The sequence below is a fragment of the Elephas maximus genome, chromosome X, assembly GCF_024166365.1.
Source record: "Elephas maximus indicus isolate mEleMax1 chromosome X, mEleMax1 primary haplotype, whole genome shotgun sequence".
Lineage (NCBI taxonomy): Eukaryota > Metazoa > Chordata > Mammalia > Proboscidea > Elephantidae > Elephas > Elephas maximus.
Window position 1 is genome coordinate 57,112,882 of NC_064846.1, and position 20,299 is coordinate 57,133,180.

Here is a 20,299-nt window from a genome sequence, read left to right on the forward strand (position 1 = left end):
ATCATTAAATTGTACACCTAAAAAATGTGTTATAGATATCAAAAAAAAATCATTCCTTTAGTTTAAAGAGTTAAGCTGCAAACATCCCTGGGACAGGCAACACTGTTAACGCTGGAATGGATTTCTTCAGAGTTTCAGAAGGCCCATCCAGGTGCACCAATGGGACGGCCACAAGTGAGCAGGCGGTGGGCGGGGTCGCGGGGAGGAGGGAACTTGGAGAGGGAAGGCTGCTGCCCCACATGGGGTCAAAAGTACTTTTGAGGAAGCTCTCAAGAGAAGAACCCGGGACATAGTAGAGAGGGGAGCTCCCCGACACCAACTGCCTGGGGCCGGGAAGCCGGGCTGGCACCTGGGAGGAGCCTTGCGTCCCACAGCGCCTGCCCCTGGTAGGGCTGGCGTAGACTAGAGGCGCCTGGCGCACAAGGAAGTGACTCTTGCCCCCACGTTTCTTCTCCAGAGGCAGCAAAGCCAGGCCATTTGCGGGCTTTTTCTTTTGCCGCCTCAGGTTTGTGGGAGGATTTATTGGTTACGAAGGTAAGGGGTAGAAATAGCCTGGAAAATCTGCTTTAACCCTTGCTGCACAGAAAACTGCTGCCTGTGCTCTACTGCCCGCGGGGCGGAGAATTGGGGGAGGGGGGGAACGACCGGACCGTGGCTGCACGAGGTCACGTCTAACTGACGGTCCCTCCTTCTCTGCCTGCCTCCTCAGACCCCGCGGCCTGCCCACATTCAGTAGTAGCCTTTCCAAGCGTCTCTTCTTTGTTAACCCTTCCCACAGGCACGGTGGGCAGAACTTGCCCAAAAAAGAAGGGAGGGGCTAGTGAAGGAATCCTGTGGGGGAAGGAGGGAACTGACTACAAATGGGCTGTAGTCGGGATGCAGCAGGAAACCGATCTGGCCGTTTGGTTTAGCAAGAAACTGTGTCTGGGGCCAGGCCAAGCTGAAGGAAAGGTGAACATTTTGTTCCAAGGAGATCCTTGGTCCCGCATGGATCAGAGCTAGCACATAGTCTCTTTGGCTTATAAGTCCTGGGTGGCGCAGAGGGAGCCCTGGCGGTGCAGCGATTAAGCCCTGGGCTTCTAACGGAAAGGTGGGCTGTTGGAACCCACCAGCCAGCCGCATGGCTGGAGAAAAATTACAGCCTTGGAAACCCTATGGGGCAGCTCTACTATGCCTTATAGGGTCACTATGAGTCAGAATCGGCTGGATGGCAACGGGTTCTGGTGGCGCAAGCCGTTTGCACTTGAGTACTAACTGAAAGATTGGTGGTTCAAATCCACCCAGCAGCACAGTGGAAGAAAGGCCTGGAGATCTACTTCTGTAGAGATTACAGCAAAGAAGATCCTATGGAATGGTTCTACTCTGTAACACATGGGGTCACCACGAGTCGGAATAGTGACCTCTCGACAGTAACCGGCTCTTTGGTTTGAACCTCCTTGAGCACCTCAGGCAGGTCACCCATTCAGCTCTGGACTCTGGGTATCTTTCCAGTCAATCCCTGAGGCAGGAATAGAGCAATTGTCACATCCTTTTTTTTTTTTTCTAGAAAAAAAAAAAAAAAAACCCAAGCATTTATTTAAAACCCCAAAACTATAAAAAACAAATAATCTTTTCGGTGAATAAATGGCTCCTCTGACATTAAGAAATAGAAACAGAACACACCTTGACTAGTATTACTGTGCTGCCTTGAAAATTATATTTTACTACCAAAACAAACTCTTTGCCATCAAGTGGATTCCTACTCATAGCGACCCTATAGGACAGAGTAGAACTACTTCAGGTTTTCCAAGGAGCAGTTGGTGGATTCAAACTGCCTACCTTTTGGTTAGCAGCTGAGCTCTTAACCACTGAACCACCAGGGGTCTTTTTTACTACCAAAACCAAACCAAACCCAGTGCCGTCGAGTCTATTCCAACTCATAGGACAGAGTAGAACTGCCCTGTAGAGTTTCCAAGGAGCTCCTGGCAGATTCGAACTGCCAGCTCTTTGGTTAGCAGCCGTAGCACTTAACCACTACGCCCCTGGGTTTCCTTTTTTACTACAGAAATTACTAAATATGAAGAAAGGCTTTTTACTAGGAGTGATGGCTGATTGGCGCTCTGAAATAGTACATCAGGAGAAAAATGGGGCAGTCTGCTTCCGTCCATGAAGATTTTAAAAAACCCAGTGCCATAAAGATTATAGCCTTGGAAACCCACGGGGGCAGTTCTACTGTATCCTATAGGGTTGACAGTGGGTTTGGTTTGGGTTTTGTTATTTTAGTCCATGGAGTCCTTGGGTGGTGCAAATGTTAAGCACTCACCTGCTAACCAAAAGGTTGGAGGATTGAGTCCACCCAGAGGGGCATTGGAAGAAAGGCGTGGCGACCTACTTCCAAAAGTTCAGCCATTGAAAAGCCTATGGGGCACAGTTCTACTCTGACACCCGTGGGGTCACCATGAGTTAGAATTGATTCAGTGGCAAGTGGTAGTCAGTATCTTAGTCTGTGTTTGATAATGCTGAGGAAGAGGCCTAGATGAACAAGCTCCTTCCTGCTGGGGTATAGGGCAAATGGACCATAGTCCAGGTGGCAGTCACTAGTCAGAGGACCCACGCACTCACAAAAAGTCTAAATGTCGTGGAGGATAGGATTTGTTAGTGCTGAGGAATCGATCCCAACCCATGGCGACCTCACGTATGCAGAGCAGAAGCGTTCCATAGGGTTTTTAAGGCTGTGACTTTTCAGAAGCAGATTGCCAGGCCTGTCTTCTGATGTGCCTTTGTGTGGGTTAGAATTGCCAACCTTTCGGCTAGTAGTCTAGTACTTAATGTTTGTGCCACCCAGGGACTACTGGAGGTGGGATTGGTATTGTTGTTGGTAGATGCCGTTGAGTCAATTCTAACTCATAGCGACCCTATGCACAACAGAACAAAACACTGCCCGGTCCTGCGCCATCCTCACGATTGCTGTTATGCTTGAGCTCATTGTTGCAGCCATTGTGTCAGTCCATCTTGTTGAAGGTCTTCCTGTTTTTCGCTGGCCCTCTACTTTACCAAGCATGACGCCCTTCTCCAGGGACTGGTCTCTCCTGATAACATATCCAAAGTACGTGAGACAAAGTCTCGCCATCCTTACTTCTAAGGAGCATTCTGGCTCTACTTCTTCCAAGACACATTTGTTCCTTCTAATGGCAGTCTATGGTATATTCAATATTCTTTGCCAACACCGGGGGTCAATTCTCTGGTCTTCCTTATTCATTGTCCAGCTTTCACATGCATATGAGGCGATTGAAAACACCATAGGGGGATGGGATAACCCAGTGCTGTGGAGTCGATTCCGACTCATAGCGACCCTTTATAGCTGTCTTCAAATCTCTCAGCTCCCTGTCCCACCTCTCCCAACCCCTAACTGGGCCTGCAGCTTCCTTCATCCTTCCCACTAGCCTGCCGGCTGGAGGGACAGCAGCCCTCTCCTGGCTCATCACCACTGTTTCTTCTCTAGTTTGGTCTCCATCCCCACTGGCCTCTTTAGCCCCCCAACCAACCAACCGGTTGCCATCGAGTCCCAGGCCATTCTATATCCTTTGTCTTCTGCCTCTTCACTCCCATCCGCTCTCTGGCTTTGTGCTTCTCCATATCAAATACATAAATTTGCCTCACCTAGAAAATATGTTTTATCACGAGTCACACACTGTTTTTTGAACATTTTATTGTGCTTTAGGTGATAGTTTGCAGAGCATATTAGTTTCTCATTCAAAAAAATTATATGCAGATTGTTTCGTGACACTGATTGCATCACTTTTGATGGTATGAAGCAGGCCATAGCATCACCTCCCTCCAGCAGACTCTAATGCAAAAGGGTTGGGAAGTTTTTTTGTGTTCGTTTTAAAAACTTCCCACATAATTATATTTATCCTCACAGTACTTGCATGTATTTTTATATCTTGCCAGTTTTGTAGGCTGGAGACTTTGAGGCACAAAGAAGCCAAGTGACATGCTTTGAATCAGAGCCTAAGGAAGGGCAGCGACACATGTTGAACACTTTCCGTGTTAGGCGCAGTGATATGAACTCATTTAATTCTCATTGCAACCTAGAAAAGTAGGTACTACTGTCCTGTTTTTATAGATGGTGACACTGAGATTCATAGAGGTTAAGTAACTTGCCTGAGGTCGTGCAGCTAGTGAGAGGCAGAGCTAGGATTAGAACATGGCTCCAAAGCCCACGTTCTTAACTATTACAGCTTGTTGTCTTCTACTGGGGGTGGGTGAGTGGGGATGTGCAGGTACCATTAACACCTGAACTCTGGGTCAGCTAAAATACCTTCTGTTAGAAATTTGAAATCTCACAATAATGCTTACATGATGTGACAGTTACTCTTTAAAAACCAAAAAAAGAAAAAAAAACCCAAACCCATTGCCGTGGAGTCAGTTCTGAACCACTGCACCACCAGGACTCCAAACTATTGCTGTTGAGTGGATTCCAACTCATAGCCACCCTATAGTACAGAGTAGAACTGCCCCATAGGGTTTCCAAGGAGTGGCTGATAGATTCGAACCACTGGCCTTTTGGTTAGTAGCCAAGCTCTCAACCACTGTGCCAACAGGGCTCCAATACTACTTTCTTTAATACTGTATAATCGTACAAAATTGTGTATGGGCTAAATATTAGAGCACCCGTGTCAATATCCTCTAAGTTACTATTGATCATGGCATATACAGTGGCACTAGAAAGCGCCCTGGAGAAATCTTTGTTACAAATTGTTTTAATTAACTAGTGCTCCAGTAACACAAATATCACAAGTGGGTGGCATTAAAGAACAGAAATTTATTTTCTCACAGTTCTGAAGGCTAAAAGTCCAACTCAGGGTCTCGGCTGTCCCAATTCCTGCCTTGTCCCCAGGTTTTCTTTGGTTCTTGTAGATATTCACATGGAATCTGTTAGGCTGGAACGTGCTCTCATCTATGTCTAATCTGCTCTGTTCTTTTTATAAGGCAGAAGTGATTAGGTTTAAGCCACAGCCTTCACTGATATGGCTCCATTAACATAACAAAGAACCCCTATTTCCAAACAGGATTAAATACACAGGAGTTAACATTCCAACACATGTTTTTGAGAGACACAACTCAATTCATACCACAAATCCACTGCATACATTGGACTTCTAAATATATATCATTCTGAATTAAAGTATAAGTTAGCACTGGGATGAAATCCAAGGCCAGGGCTAAAACCCAGTACCCATTGCTGTTGAGTGGATTCGGATTCCTATTTCACAGCTAATTAGTGCGGTATTGGGCAAGTCCATTGAAACTTCCCGGGTTATTTAAAAAAGGTGTTTACACAGCAATGGACAGACACCATAAGGTAAATAAGTAGAAGACACTCTTGTGTTGGAGGAAGAGGAATCCCTCCTCTTCCTAAAGTGAGGCTGTTCAGTTGTGTTCTCAGATTCATTCGTTCTAACTCTTCCAGTTTTTGCGTCATAGTTACTCCCACTACTGTCTCTCCCTGCCCCCTGCTTCTTCAGTATTGCCATCCCCACTTAGTTCTGTACTGTCTTTAAACACATCAAGGCAGTTATTATTAACACTTACTGAGTTTTTGCCAGGTACCGGATGCTGTGCTAAGAGCTTTACAAACATTTACTCTCTTTAATCCTCTGTAAGTACTTTAGTCTTTGTTGAGGAATAAGACAAATAAAATATTATTAATCAATTTTAAGTGGACACTATGATGATTTTTCCCCCATCCCCCCCTCACGCCACCCCCTGGTAACCACCAATCTTTTCTCTTTTGTCTCAGTGGATTTACCAATAAACCAAAAAAACCAAACCTGTTGTCAAGTTGATTCCTACTCATAGCAACCCTATAGGACAGGGTAGAACTGCCCCATAGGGCTTCCAAGGAGCAGCTGGTAGGTTCGAACTGCCGACCTTTTGGTTAATAACCGAATTCTTAACCACTGCACCAGCAGGGCTCTGGATTTACCTATACCTGGTATTATATTCATATGATATTTGTCCTTCTGTGTCTGGCTTATTTCACTTAGCATCTGCTAAGTACTTTTTAAGGTCCCTGGGTGGCACAAACAGCTTGCTCTTGGCTACTAACCTAAAGCTTGGTGGTTTGAACCCACCCAAAGTACTTTTTATTAATTTGTCTTTGTTTAACTCTTAGCTGTTTCTATCTAGTAGATTCCAACTCATAGTGACCCTGTAGGACAGAGTAGAACCACTGCAAAGGATTTCCAAGGCTTTGATCTTTACAGATGCTACATCTTTCTCCTGCAGAGCTGTTGGTGGGTTCGAATCGCTGACCTTTAGGTTAGCAGCCAAGCTCTTAACCACTGTGCCACCTGGGCTCCTATTTAACTCTTACAACCACTAACCCTATAGAACCGTCCCAAAGGGTTTCCAAGGCGCGGCTGGTGGATTTGAACTGCCGACCTTTTGGTTAGCAGACATAACTCTTAACCATTGCACCACCAGGGCTCCCACCATATGAGGTAGTACTATTATTATCTCCATTTTACAGCTGAAATAAAGGAAGGTCAGAGGGAATGATTACGGTGCCAAAGACCACTCCAGGTCTGTCTGACTCCAGGGTCTGCCCTCTTAAAATCTCAAAACCTTCATTTGTCCGCACTGCCTGCCACTTCCCATTGCCTTATTTCCCTTCTTCCTTTTACCTCAGACTTACTGGATGTGCCAATTCCTTCTTGAAAGGCATCTCCCTTGGCCTCCATGGCTCTGCCCTGTCCTGGTTCTGCTTCTGGGTCACTAGCGACTCTTCTTGCACTTCAAATATTGCCCCCCCCCCACAAGGTTTAGTCATTGGTCTTTTGGTCTTTTCTTTACTCAAAGCTCTATTTTTATCCCACAGCTTGTACCTCATATAAACATTGAACCAAATCTCTAGGCCTGACTTCTCTCCTGACATCTAGTACTACTCCACTTCCTTGTTAGACATTTCTTTTGGGACATTTCTCTATTATTTCAAACACAACATGTCTCAAACATTAACTTGCTTTTTATCACTTCCCTGTTTCATCCTTATTCCTCCATAGAAAGCCTCCATCAGTTCACTGTTGCCTTCGTAATAAAGTCCATATTCTATTCAGGCATTAAAGTTCCTCCACAGACTTACTTTCACTTATATTTTTAGCCTTCTTTTCTATATTCCCTAAAATGAACCTGCCATTTTAGCCAGACTGGTCCACCCACTGTCTTCTAAACATCTCATTCCCATCCCTGCCATCCCTTAAGCGCCAGGTGCAAGGCCTCCTTGCTCTGGGAAGCCTTCCCTGAATGCTCTTCAGGAATTAAATATATTGTGTTATGTATTATTTACTATTGTCTTTTCCTGTGTCTGCATTTGATCTTGATTATGTAGATTGTGACCTTTGTATCTCCACCAGTATCTAGTGTAGCACAGTACCTTGCATGTAGTAAGCACTTACTGAATACTAGTTGATTGGCTGACTCTTGGGTAGGAAGGTGGAATAGGAAGAGACTGGCCATAGAAGTGCATCCAGAGAGATGAGCTCTTTCCTGGAGGACAAAGACTGTGTTTTCCTCATGTTTTTACTTTGGGAGCCTAAGGCAGTGCCTGGCACATACTAATTCACTTCTGGGCAACATGTTGCTTTTACTGAGTATCTGCTCTGTGCCAGACACTGTTCTAAGTGCTAGGGTTCCATTAAGGTTTTTAAATGAGTGAAGGGGTTAGGAGTTGTGCATTCATCTCCCAACTTGTACATGTCCATTATTTTCATACAGGTAATTTCAGTGTGTTTCTTTGGTTGGCAGGTATTAAGAGAAGAGTCATTTTGTCCCAATGCACAGCCTGAGACACTTCCTCTCCAGGGTGGGTCTCTTCTCCAAACTAGGATTACTTCCCTGGTGTGGCAGAAAACCACCAGGTTTGTCACAGCCCTTTTTGGGCATAGCATGTGGGGGAAATTTCACCCACTTGGTAGCCAACAAGTATCAGAGAGGACAAGGAAATCAGAAGAGACCAAGCCAAGACCTTGGACCACTAGATGCTTCCTGGCAAGAAAGGTAAGGCCCAGGCTGACATCCTGTCCTATTAGCAAGGCTGAATCTGTGGACCTAATGAAATTCTGTATTCCTGATGTAGCCAAAGAAACCCTGGTGGCGTAGTGGTTAAGTACTACAGCTGCTAACCAAAAGGTCGGCAGTTCAAATCCACCGCTCCTTGAAAACTCTATGGGGCAGTTCTACCCTGTCCTGTAGGGTCGCTATGAGTTGGAATTGACTCGACGGCAACAGGTTTGGCTTTTTCTTTTTTTTTTTTTTGGTTTAATGTAGCCAATGTGACATAATAAGGATTCATGACAGCACCTAAGGTAATATATATTAAAAAAAAAAAGCCAAACCTGTTGCCGTCGGGTTGATTCCGACTCATAGCCACCCTATGTATATCCAGGGCAAACTTGAGAACGTCTAAAGAATGTTGATGAAAAATGCTTTAGGATTGCAGAAAATGTTCTCCTTGCCTTTAAGTGTATTTTTGGCAGAAAGGAGATATTAAACTGGGACATTGTCCCTAAAATGATCCCCGGCAGGTATGCTGACCACGAGGGACCCAGAGAGATACTAGTTGTATTAGAAATGAATAATCCCATAATAGCCATGCAAACACAAATATACCTCATTTTATGCAACAAATGTATTTTCTAAATCAAATTATATTTTAAAAGTATTAGGGAGGTGAGCTATTTAAAGGAACCCAACAGTGGAGCCTTTTGAAATATAACTAATTAAAAAATAACTAAATTTTTTTTAATTACCTCCTGATAAATCTGGATTTTTCTTATATTAAGTTTACCCATCTGTTCTGCTTTGTTAAGTAGACAGCACCAAAATGGGCTCTTCTCCCAGATACTTATCTCCCTAGGGGCATGCGAATTAGGTCTTCTGAATGATAAATAAAATGCCAGAGAAAATGGTGACAGGAAGTACTTGCATATAGCAGGTGCATAGTACGTATGCATATAATGAATGAAATGCATGAATTATTTTATTCCAGGCTGGCTGATGCCGTGACGCCACTCTGGAGGCTGAGCTATGAAGAACAGCTCAAGGTAGGTGCTCAGCTTAAGTCTTCACCACCCCACTCTAGAGGGGGGATGGTGCTGGACTAATAAGAAGCCCTACCCAGATGCCTCAGCAGGTCCTAAAACTCAACATGCTAATGACTCCCAAATTTTAAGTTTAGACTGATTGTGTCTTCCATACTGTAGACCCATATACCCAAATGCCTGTTTCCTTTCTTCCTTGCTTTTTTGTAATTCTCACTCTATGTGTGTGAGTAGCAGTGCCCTTGCTGTTTCATTATAGCTGTACTTTCCAACACGGCAGCCACTAGCCACATGTGGCTATTTAACTTTAAATACAGTCAGTTATGCTATAATGCTTGTGTTGAAAATGGAAATTTGTTCCAACAGAGTGATATATTAGGGAACAATTTGAGCATCATGCGAATTTTGCGTTTGCTTAGTGATTTCATCTGTGAGAACACCAGCTCCCTCAGTTCACCAAGGGTGTTATGAGTCACACCCATCCGCATCTGGTGTTAGAACTTTCTCTGATTCAGATAACCCTTCTTTTACCACTACAAGATAACTCACAAACTGCCACCCTTCTGATGCCCACTTCCACATGCCAACTTCATGTCTTTGTCAGGGTGAAGTGCCATGTTTATTGTAGTATTTATATATTTCTTATCCATTTAACATGTGCCAAACTGCACCACAGTTTTTATTAGGTTCCTCTCTTTTTTGTGTGTGTTACAGATTTTTTCATGTATATAGTTTTATTCATTTTGTTGTTGAGACTATACACAGCAAAACATACCAATTCAACAGTTTCTGCATGTACCGCTTAGTGACATTGATTACATTCTTCAAGTTGTGTAACCATACTTATCCTCTTTTTGTGAATTATTCCTCCACCATTAACATAAGCTCACTGTCCCCTAAGGTTCCTATCTAATCTTTCAAGGTGCTGTTGTCAATTAGATCCCATGTAGATAGTACTTAAAAGAACATAATGCTCAAGGCAGACATTTTTTACTAGTTAAGCTAAATTATTGTTTGGTTTTGAGAAGACTTCAGGGGGTATTTTTGGTTTAAGGTTTAAAGATTATCTCAGAGCAGCAGTTTCAGGAGTTCGTACAACCTTCATGGAAGTCTGGAGTCCATGAGAATATGAAATTCTGTTCTACATTACCCCCCTTTTGATCAGGATTCTTTTATAGAATCTTTGATCAAAATGTTCAGTAATGGTAACTGGGCACCATCCAGTTTTTCTAGTCTCATGGCAGAGAGGAAAGTTGTCCAAGGAGGCAGTTAGCCACATATTCCATGTCTTTCTCCTATTTCTGACTCTCCTTTTTCCTCTGTTCCAAGGAAATAGAGTCCAATTGTTGCCCTTTGGATGGCTGTTTGCAAGCTTTTAAGACCCCAGGCACTACGCATTGAACTAAGAGAACAGAAGCACTAAACACATTATTAGGCCAGTTAACTGGCATGTCCCATGAAATCGTACCCTAAACCTCCAAACCAAGAAACCAAATCCCAGTAGGTTTTTGGTTGTACATAAGCAGCCTCAGCAGCTACTCTATTTTTTTGGTCATTGTTGTAAACATATCTATCACATAACTTTTGCCAGTACAACTTTTTACAGGTGTACAGCTTACTGACTGCAATTACAATAATCAGCTGTATAACCTTAATCAATGAGATATTTCCATCACCGTTAGCCCCCCACCCCATTCCGCCTTCCTTCCGCCCCGGTAACCACTAATAAACTTTGTTGTCTGTGCATTTGCCTTTTCTTGTCTTTTTATGTAAGTGAGGTCATACAATATTTGTCCTTTTGTGATTGACTTATTTCATTCTGTATGATGTCTTTAAGCTCCATCCATACTATAAGTGAATCAAGACTTCATTTCTCCTTCTGGCCGAGTAGTAGTCCATTGTATGTATGTGCCACGTTTTGTTTATCCATTTATCTGTTGACGGGCTTTTTAGGTTTTTTCCACCTTTTGACTGTTGTGAACAGCGCTGCAATGAACATTGGTGTACAAGTCTCTGTTTGTGTCTCTGCTTTCAAGTCTTTTGGGTATATACCCGGGAGTGGAATTGCTGGGTCATATGGTAGTTCGGCAGTTTGAATCTACCGGCAGCTCCTTGGAAACCCTGTGGGAAGCTCTACTCTGTCCTGTAGGGTCACTATGAATCAGATTTGACTCGACGACAATGAGTTTGGTTTTTTTGGTTTGGATGGTAGTTCTATTTTTAGTTTTTTTGAGGAACTGATGTACTGTTTTTCATAAAGGCTGTACCATTTTGCATTCCCATCACCAATGGATAAGGGTTCCAATTTCCTCACATCCTCACCAGCATTGGTATTTTCTGCCTTTTTTTTTTTTTTAAATCTTAGCTAGTCTACTGGGAGTGAAGTGTTATCTCATTGTGGTTTTGATTTAGAACTCTCTGATGGCTAATGATGCTGAGCATCTTTTCACGTGTTTAGTGGCCATTTGAATGTCCTCTTTGGTGAAATGTCTATTCAGGTCCTTTGCCCATTTTATAATTGCGTTATTTGTCTTTTTGTTGTTAAGTTGTCAAAGTTTTATATATATTTTGGTTATTAATTCTTATTGGGTATATGTTGCCCAAGATATTTTCCCAGTTGGTAGCTTGTCTTTTCACTTTTTTGGTGAAGTCTTTTGATGAACAAAAGTTTTTAATTTTTATGAGGTCTTATTTATTTATTTTTCTTTTGCTGTTTGTGCTTTTATTATATTTGATAATCTGTTGTTAAAAGTTAGGCCTAACAATGTTGCCCCTGCTTTTTCTTCTAAGAATTTTATGGTTTTAGTTTTCACATTTAGGTCCTTAATCCATTCTGAATTTGTTTTTGTGTATGGTATGAGGCATAGATCCTGTTTCATTTTTCTGCATGTGGAAATCCAACTTTTCAAGCACTATTTACTGAAGAGACTCTTCTTTCCCCATCGAATGGACTTAGCACTCTTGTCAAAAATCAGTTGACCATAGACATGTGGGTTTATTTCTGGACTCTTAATTCTATTCCATTGGTCTATGTGTCTGTTGTTATACCAGTACCAGGCTGTTTTGATTACGTAGCTGTATACTATGTTTTAAAATCAGGAAGTCTGAGTCCTCCTACTTTGTTTTTCTCTTTCCACATTGCTTTAGCTCTTTGGGGCCTCTTGCTATTCCATATAAAGTTGAGAATTGGTTTTCTATTTCTGTTAAGAAGGCTGTTGGAATTTTTATTGGGATTGTGTTGAATCTATAGATTGCTTTGGGTAGTATTGACATCTTAACAATATTAAGTCTTCCAGTCCATGAATATGGAACATCTTTCCAATTAAGGCTTCTTTAATCTCTTTCAGCAGTTTTTTTTATAGTCTTCATTGTATAAGTCCTTCACATCCCTTGTTAGATTTATTCCTAGACATTTTATTCTCTTAGATGCTATTGTAAATGGCTTGTTTCCCTAATTTCCTTTTCAGATTTCTCACTGCTGTGTATAGAAACCCAACCTATTTTTGTTTGTTGACCTTGTGCCCTGCAACTCTGCTAAATTCCTCTGTTAGCTCTAGAAGTTCTCTTGTGGACTCATTGGAATTTTCTATATATGGGATCATATCATCTGTGAATAGAAATAATTTTACTTCTTCTTTTCCAGTCTGGATACCTTTTATTTCCTTTTCTTGTCATATTCCTCTGGCTAGGATTTCTAATACAATATTGATTAGAAGTGGTGAGAGTGGGAACCCTTGTCTTGTTCCTGATTTCATAGGGAAAGTAATTGATGTTTTTGAATGTTGTATGTCTGTCTTAGTTATCTAGTGCTGCTATAACAGAAATACCACAAATGGGTGAGTTTAAGCAACAGAAATTTATTTTCTCATGGTTAAAAAATAACAGAAATACCACAAATGGGTGAGTTTAAGCAACAGAAATTTATTTTCTCATGGTTAGGAGCCTAAAAGTCCAAATTTAAGGCACTGGCCCTAGGGAAAGACTTTCTCTCTCTATCTGCTTTGGGGGAAAGGTCCATGTCTCTTTTCAGTTTCTTTCCTCAGTTCCTTGGTGATCTTCGTCTGGCATCAATCTCCGCCACTTTGTCCTTGCTTGCTTCTGTACCTAAGCTGCTCCTTTTATATCTCAAAAGCGATTGGTTTAAGACACACCCTACACTGATGTAGCCTTGTTAACATAACAAAGAAAACCTTAATCGTGGTTGGGATTATATCCACATGTATCGTCGTTGTTATGTTATGTACCTTCTAGTCAATTTTCAACTGATAGCGACCCAGTGTGACAGAGTAGGACTGCCCCATAGGGTTTCCTAGGTTGTAATCCTTATGGAAATATTGAACTTGTCAAGGGTTTCATTTTACTTGGATCCACAGTCAATACCCATGGAAGTAACAGTCGAGAAATCAAATGGTGGAGGCAGGGCCAAGATGGCGGAGTAGTCAGACACTTCCGATGAATGCTTTTACAACAAAGACCTGAAAAAACAAGTGAAACAATTACATTTATGACAAGTTAGAAGCCCTGAATGTCAAAGGCAAAGTGAGAAAATGGACTGAGTGGCAGGGGGAGGGAGAGACGGTTTAGATGTGGAGAGGAGTTGCAGGACCCGAATTGCCGGGAACCCTCAGGCGCCATCCCTGGGAACAACTGCAGCGGGCTGGTGGTAGTGTTCAGCCGAAGTTTCCTCAGGGAGAATAACCCAGCCACACAGCCTACTCACACCTCCAGAACCGAAGAAGAAAGGCGCTTTCGGCAAAAACTAAGTACTTGCATATATTTTACCACGCCCGCAGCCCCCAGCCGGCAAGCTGCCTTCAGTGGCTGTCGATTTCCATGGGCCTGAGATAGGTCCTGTTGGGTGCTCTGAGCCATTCTCCCGGCCTTGGAGAAGGAATAAATTCACATTGGGGAAAAGGTAATCTGCCAGCTGTACTAACCTGGGGAGCTCAGGTCAGAAGCGACTCTTCTCCAGGCATAAATGGTCCGTGAACTTTGTGCATGGACCTGTGTGGGCCTATTTCAGGAGAATAGGCCCTTGTTGGCAGAATGTGAGTGTTTCAGCGGTGTGGTGGAGGGGTGGATGTTTGATGTTTGACAGGGTCCTCACCTACCCTCACCTGGGGCCTAAGGACTGGTGGCTCCACTCAGGTCACCCAGCCACCCACGACACTGGTCCAGGGATAACTGGTACCTCCCAGTCCTTACAGCAAAAACCACTGGGTGCCCGAGGTCCGTCTGCAGAACGCACCCACCTGTGTGCTCTAGAGAACAGGGATGCACTTTCCTCATGACACTCTAGGGACAGTTATCAGTCCCCTGCCTTGATCAGAACATGACCCCCTACTGCAACCAGATACTGGTACCTACACCAGTCACCCCTGCCCCTCTAAGATTGTAGGACAGAACCTATACCACACACTTGATGACCAGCTACGTGGCCACCTGAGCTGAACCCATACAAGAAAAGTGAATGGGCTCCTAGACTAATATACCCGATAACAAATCTAGCCATCTGGTGACAGAATATCAGAGCTTCAAAGGTGAAAATAATCAAGCTAGCTCACTCAAGCAAACCATTTGGGCATATCAAAACAAAACAAAGCAAGAAGCTAGGATACAGTAAGCAAACAAAAAATTAATACAATAACTTATAGATGGCTTGGAGACAACAGTCAACATCAAGTCACATAAAGAAACAGACCATGATTGCTTCAACAAGCTCTCAAAACAAGAACCAAGGGATCCTCCAGATGAAAGTGCATTCCTGGAATTACCAGATGCAGAATCTAAAAGATTAATATATGGAACCCTTCAAGACATCAGGAAGGAAATCAGGCAATATGTAGAACAAGCCAAGGAACACACAGATAAAGCAGTTGAAGAAATTAAAAAGGTTATTCAGGAACATATTGAAAAATTTAATAAGCTGAAAAAATCCATAGACAGATAGCAGTAAGAAATTCAGAAGATTAACAATAAAATTACAGAATTAGACAACTCAATAGAAAGTCAGAGGAGCAGAATTGAGCAAGTGGAAGGCAGAATTGGGGAACTTAAAGATAAAGCACTTGACACCAATATATTTGAAGAAAAATCAGGTAAAAATAATTTAAAAAAATGAGGAAACCTTAAGAATTATGTGGGACTCTATCAAGGGAAATAACCTACGAGTGATTGGAGTACCAGAACAGGGAGGGATAACAGAAAATACAGAGAGAATTGTTGAAGATTTGTTGGCAGTAAACTTCACTGATATCACGAAAGCCGAGAAGATACCTATCCGAGATGCTCATCAAACTCTACATAACGTAGATGTTAAATGAAAGTCACCAAGACATATTATAATCAAACTTGCCAAAACCAAAGATGAAGAGAGACTTTTAAGAGTAGCCGGGGATAAACGAAAAGTCACCTACAAAGGAGAGTCAATAAGAATAAGCTCGGACTACTCGGCAGAAACCATGCAAGCAAGAAGGCATTGAAGGAAAAAAATTGACAGCCAAAAATCATATACCCAGCAAAAAAAAAAAAAAAAAATTTTTTTTTTTTTTTTTTTTAGCAAAACTGTCTCTCAAATATGAAGGTGAAATTAGGACATTTCCAGATAAGCAAAAGTTTGGGAATTCGTAAAAACCAAACCAAAACTACAAGAAATACTAAAGGGAGTTCTCTGGTTAGAAAATCAGTAATATCAGATATCAACCCAAGACTAGGACCCTGAACAGAGCAATCAGATGTCAACCCAGATAGGGAAATCACAAAAATATATAAAGATTAAAAAACGATAAAAATAGGGAAACAGGGATGTCATTAAGTAAAAGAAGACAACATTAAAACAATAAAGAAGGACTAAGAAATGTAGTCATAGATCTTTCATATGGAGAGGAAGATAAGGCGATATAAAGAAATAAAAGTTAAGTTTAAAACTTAGAAAAATAGGGGTAAATGTTAAGGTAACCGCAAAGGGGACTAAGAGTCTTACTCATCAAAATAAAATACAAGAAAAAAATAGAGACTAAGCAGAAACAAAATAAACTACAATGAATAAAAGGAAAAGACAATATATAAAGATAAATTACGCAACACAAAAAATTAAGTGTGAAAAAGAAACTGCCAACAACACACAAAAAAGACATCAAAATGACAGCACTAAACTCATAAAAAAAAAAAAAACTCATACCTATCCATAATTACGCTGAATGTAAATGGACTAAATGCACCAATAAAGAGAGAGAGTGACAGAATGGATAAAAAAACACGATCCATCCATATGCTGCCTACAAGAGACACACATTAGACTTAGAGACACAAACAAACTAAAACTCAAAGGATGGAAAAAAATATGTCAAGCAAACAACAATTAGAAAAGAGCAGGAGTGACAATATGAATTTCTGACAAAATAGACTTTAAAGTTAAATCCACCACAGAGGATAAGAAAGGACACTATATAATGATTTAAAGGGACGATATACCAGGAGGATATAACCATATTAAGTATTTATGCACCCAATGACAGGGCTGCAAGATACATAAACTCTAACAGCATTGAAAAGTGAGATAGACAGCTCCACAATTATAGTAGGCTTCAACACACCACTTTTGGTGAAGGATAGAACATCCAGAAAGAAGCTGAATGAAGACACGGAAGATCTAAATGCCACAATCAACCAACTTGACCTCATAGACATATACAGAACACTTCACCCAACAGCAGCCAAGTATACTTTCTTTTCCAATGCACATGGAACATTCTCTAGAATAGACCATATATTAGGTCATAAAGGAAGCCTTAGCAGAATCCAAAACATCGAAATACTACAAAGCATCTTCTCTGACCATAAGGCCATAAACGTAGAAAAATCAATAACAAAAAAAGGAGGGAAGAGAAATCAAACACTTGGAAACTGAACAATACCCTGCTCAAAAATGACTGGGTTATAGAAGACATCATGGATGGAATAAAGAAATTCATAGAATCCAGTGAGAATGAAAACACTTTGTATCAGAAAATTTAGGACACAGCAAAGCAGCACTCAGAGGTTAATTTATATCAATAAATGCACATATCCAAAAAGAAGAAAGGGCCAAAATCAAAGAATTATCCCTACAACTTGAACAAATAGAAAGAGAGCAACAAAAGAAACCCTCAGGCATCAGAAGAAAGCAGATGATAAAAATTAAAGCAGAATTAAATGAAATAGAGAACAGAAAAATAATTGAAAGAGTTAACAAGACCAAAAGCTAATTCTTTGAAAAAATTGACAAAATCGATAAACCATTGGCCAAACTAACAAAAGAAAGACAGGAGAGGAAGCAAATAACCCAAATGAGAAATGAGATGGGTGATATCAGAACAGACCCAACTGAAATTGAAAGAATCATCAGATTACTATGAAAAATTTTACTCTAACAAATTTGAAAACCTAGATGAAATGGATGAATTTATAGAAACAGACTACGTACCTAAACTGATAAAAACAGAGGTAGAACAACTCAATAAACCGATAACAAAAGAAGAGATTGAAAGGGTAATTTAAAAACTCCCAACAAAAGAAAGCCCTGGCCCAGACGGCTTCACTGCAGAGTTCTACCAAACTTTCAGAGAAGAGTTGACATCACCACTACTAAAGATATTTCAGAGCATAGAAAAGGACGGAATACTCCCAAACTCATTCTATGAAGCCACCATATCCCTGATACCAAAACCAGGTAAAGACAGCATAAAAAGAGAAAATTCTAGACCTGTATCCTTCATGAACTTAGACGCAAAAATCCTTAACAAAATTCTAGCCAATAGAATTCAACAACATATCAAAAAAATAATTCACCATGACCAAGTGGGATTCATACCAGGTATGCAGGGATGGTTCAACATTAGAAAAACCATTAATGTAATCCACCCCATAAATAAAACAGAAGCCAAGAATCACATGATTTTATCAATTGATGCAGAAAAGGCATTTGACAAAGTTCAACACCCATTCATGGTAAAAACTCTCAGCAAAATAAGAATAGAAGGAAAATTCCTCAACATAATAAAGGGCATTTATACAAAGCCAACAGCCAACATCATCCTAAATGAAGAGAGTCTGAAAGCATTCCCCCTGAGATTGGGAACCAGACAAGGATGCCCTTTATCACCACTCTTATTCAACATTGTGCTGGAGGTCTTAGCCAGAGCAATTAGGATAGATAAAGAAATAAAGGGCATCCAGAATCATAAGGAAGAAATAAAAGTATCTCTATTTGCAGATGACATGATCTTATACACAGAAAACCCTAAGGAATCCTGCAGAAAACTACTGAAACTAAGAGTTCAGCAGAATATCAGGATACAAGATAAACATACAAAAAATCAGTTGATTCCTCTATACCAACAAAAAGAACATCGAAGAGGAAATTACCAAATCAATACCATTTACAGTAGCCTCCAAGAACATAAAATACTTAGGAATAAATCTTACCCAAGACGTAAAAGACCTGTACAAAGAAAACTAGAAGACACTACTGCAAGAAAACAAAAGAGACCTACATAAGTGGAAAAACATACCTTGCCCATGGATAGGAAGACTTAACACTGTAAAAATGTCTGTCCTACCAGAAGCCATCTGTAGATACAGTGCATTCCGATCCAGATTCCAATGACATTTTTTAATGAGATGGAGAAACAAATCACCAACTTCATATGGAGGGGAAAGAGGCCCCAGGTAAGTGAAATATTACTGGAAAAGAGCAAAGTAGAGGACTCACTTTACCTGATTTTAGGATTTATTATACCGCCACAGTAGTCAAAACAGCCTGGTACTGGTACAACAACAGATACATAGATCAGTGGAACAGAATTGAGAATCCAGACATAAATCCATCCACATATGAGCTGTTGATATTTGATAAAGTCCTAAGTCAATTAAATGGGGAAAAGACAGTCTTTTTAACAAATGGTGCTGCCATAACTGGATATCCATCTGTAAAAAAATGAAACACTCATACTTCACATCGTGCACAAAACCAGCTCAAAACGGATCAAAGACCTATATATAAAATCTAAAATGATAAAGATCATGGAAGAGAAAATAGGGACAACGTTAGGAGCCCTAATAAATGGCATAAACAGTATACAAAAAACATTACTAACAATGCAGAAGAGAAACTAGATATCTGGGAGCTCCTAAAAATCAAACACCTATGCTCATCCAAAGACTTCACCAAAAGAGTAAAAAGACTACCTACAGACTGGGAAAAAGTTTTTAGCTATGACATTTCTCATCAGCGCCTGATCTCTAAAATCTACATAATACTGCAAAAACTCAACTGCAAAAAGACAAATAACCCTATTAAAAAATGGGCAAAAGACATGAATAGACACATCACTAAAGAAGACATTCAAGTAGCTAACAGATATATGAGGAAGTGTTTACCATCATTAGCCATTAGAGAAATACAGATCAAAACTACAATGAGATTTCATCTCACTCCAACAAGGCTGGCATTAATCCAAAAAACACAAAATAATAAATGTTGGAGAGGCTGTGGAGAGATTGGAACACTTCTGCACTGCTGGTGGGGATGTCAAATGGTACAACCACTTTGGAGATCATTATGACGCTTCCATAAAAAGCTAGAAATAGAACTACCATATGATCCAGCAGTCCCACTCCTTGGAATATATCCTAGAGAAAAAGAGCCTTTACACAAACATATACATACACACCCATGTTCATTGCAGCATTGTTTACAATAGCAAAAAGATGGAAGCAACCAAGGTGCCCATCAACAGATGAATGGATGAATAAATTATGGTATATTCTCACAATGGAATACTATGCATCGATAAAGAACAATGATGAATCCGTGAAACGTTTCATAACGTGGAGGAATCTGGAAGGCATTATGCTGAGTGAAATTAGTAGTAAAAAGACAAATACTGTATGAGACTATTATAAGAACTCAAAAAATAGCTTTAACAGAGAAGAAAATATTCTTTGATGGCTATGAGAGGAGGATGGGAGGGAGGGAGAGGAGTTTTCAGTAATTAGGTAGTAGATAAGAACTATTTTAGGTGAAGAGAAAGACAACACCCAATATAGGAGAGGTCAGTACAACTGGAGTAAACCAAAAGCAGTTTCCTGAATAAACTGAATGCTTCAAAGGTCATCGTAGCGGGGGCGGGGGTTTGGGGACCATGGTTTCAAGGGACATCTAAGTTAGTTGGCAT

General features: G+C 40.9%; 1 protein-coding gene across 1 annotated transcript in view; it reads left to right on the top strand.

The window, feature by feature from the left end:
* The first annotated feature begins 229 nt into the window (after positions 1–229).
* Positions 230–20,299, top strand: part of TRMT2B (tRNA methyltransferase 2 homolog B) — a 49,237-nt gene continuing 29,167 nt past the window's right edge. Inside the window, exons 1-3 of the mRNA XM_049872376.1 lie at positions 230–534; positions 7,789–8,040; positions 9,032–9,086. Coding sequence (XP_049728333.1) covers positions 7,817–8,040; positions 9,032–9,086 — 279 coding nt within the window. The 5' untranslated portion in view covers positions 230–534; positions 7,789–7,816. The remainder of the gene's footprint in view (positions 535–7,788; positions 8,041–9,031; positions 9,087–20,299) is intronic.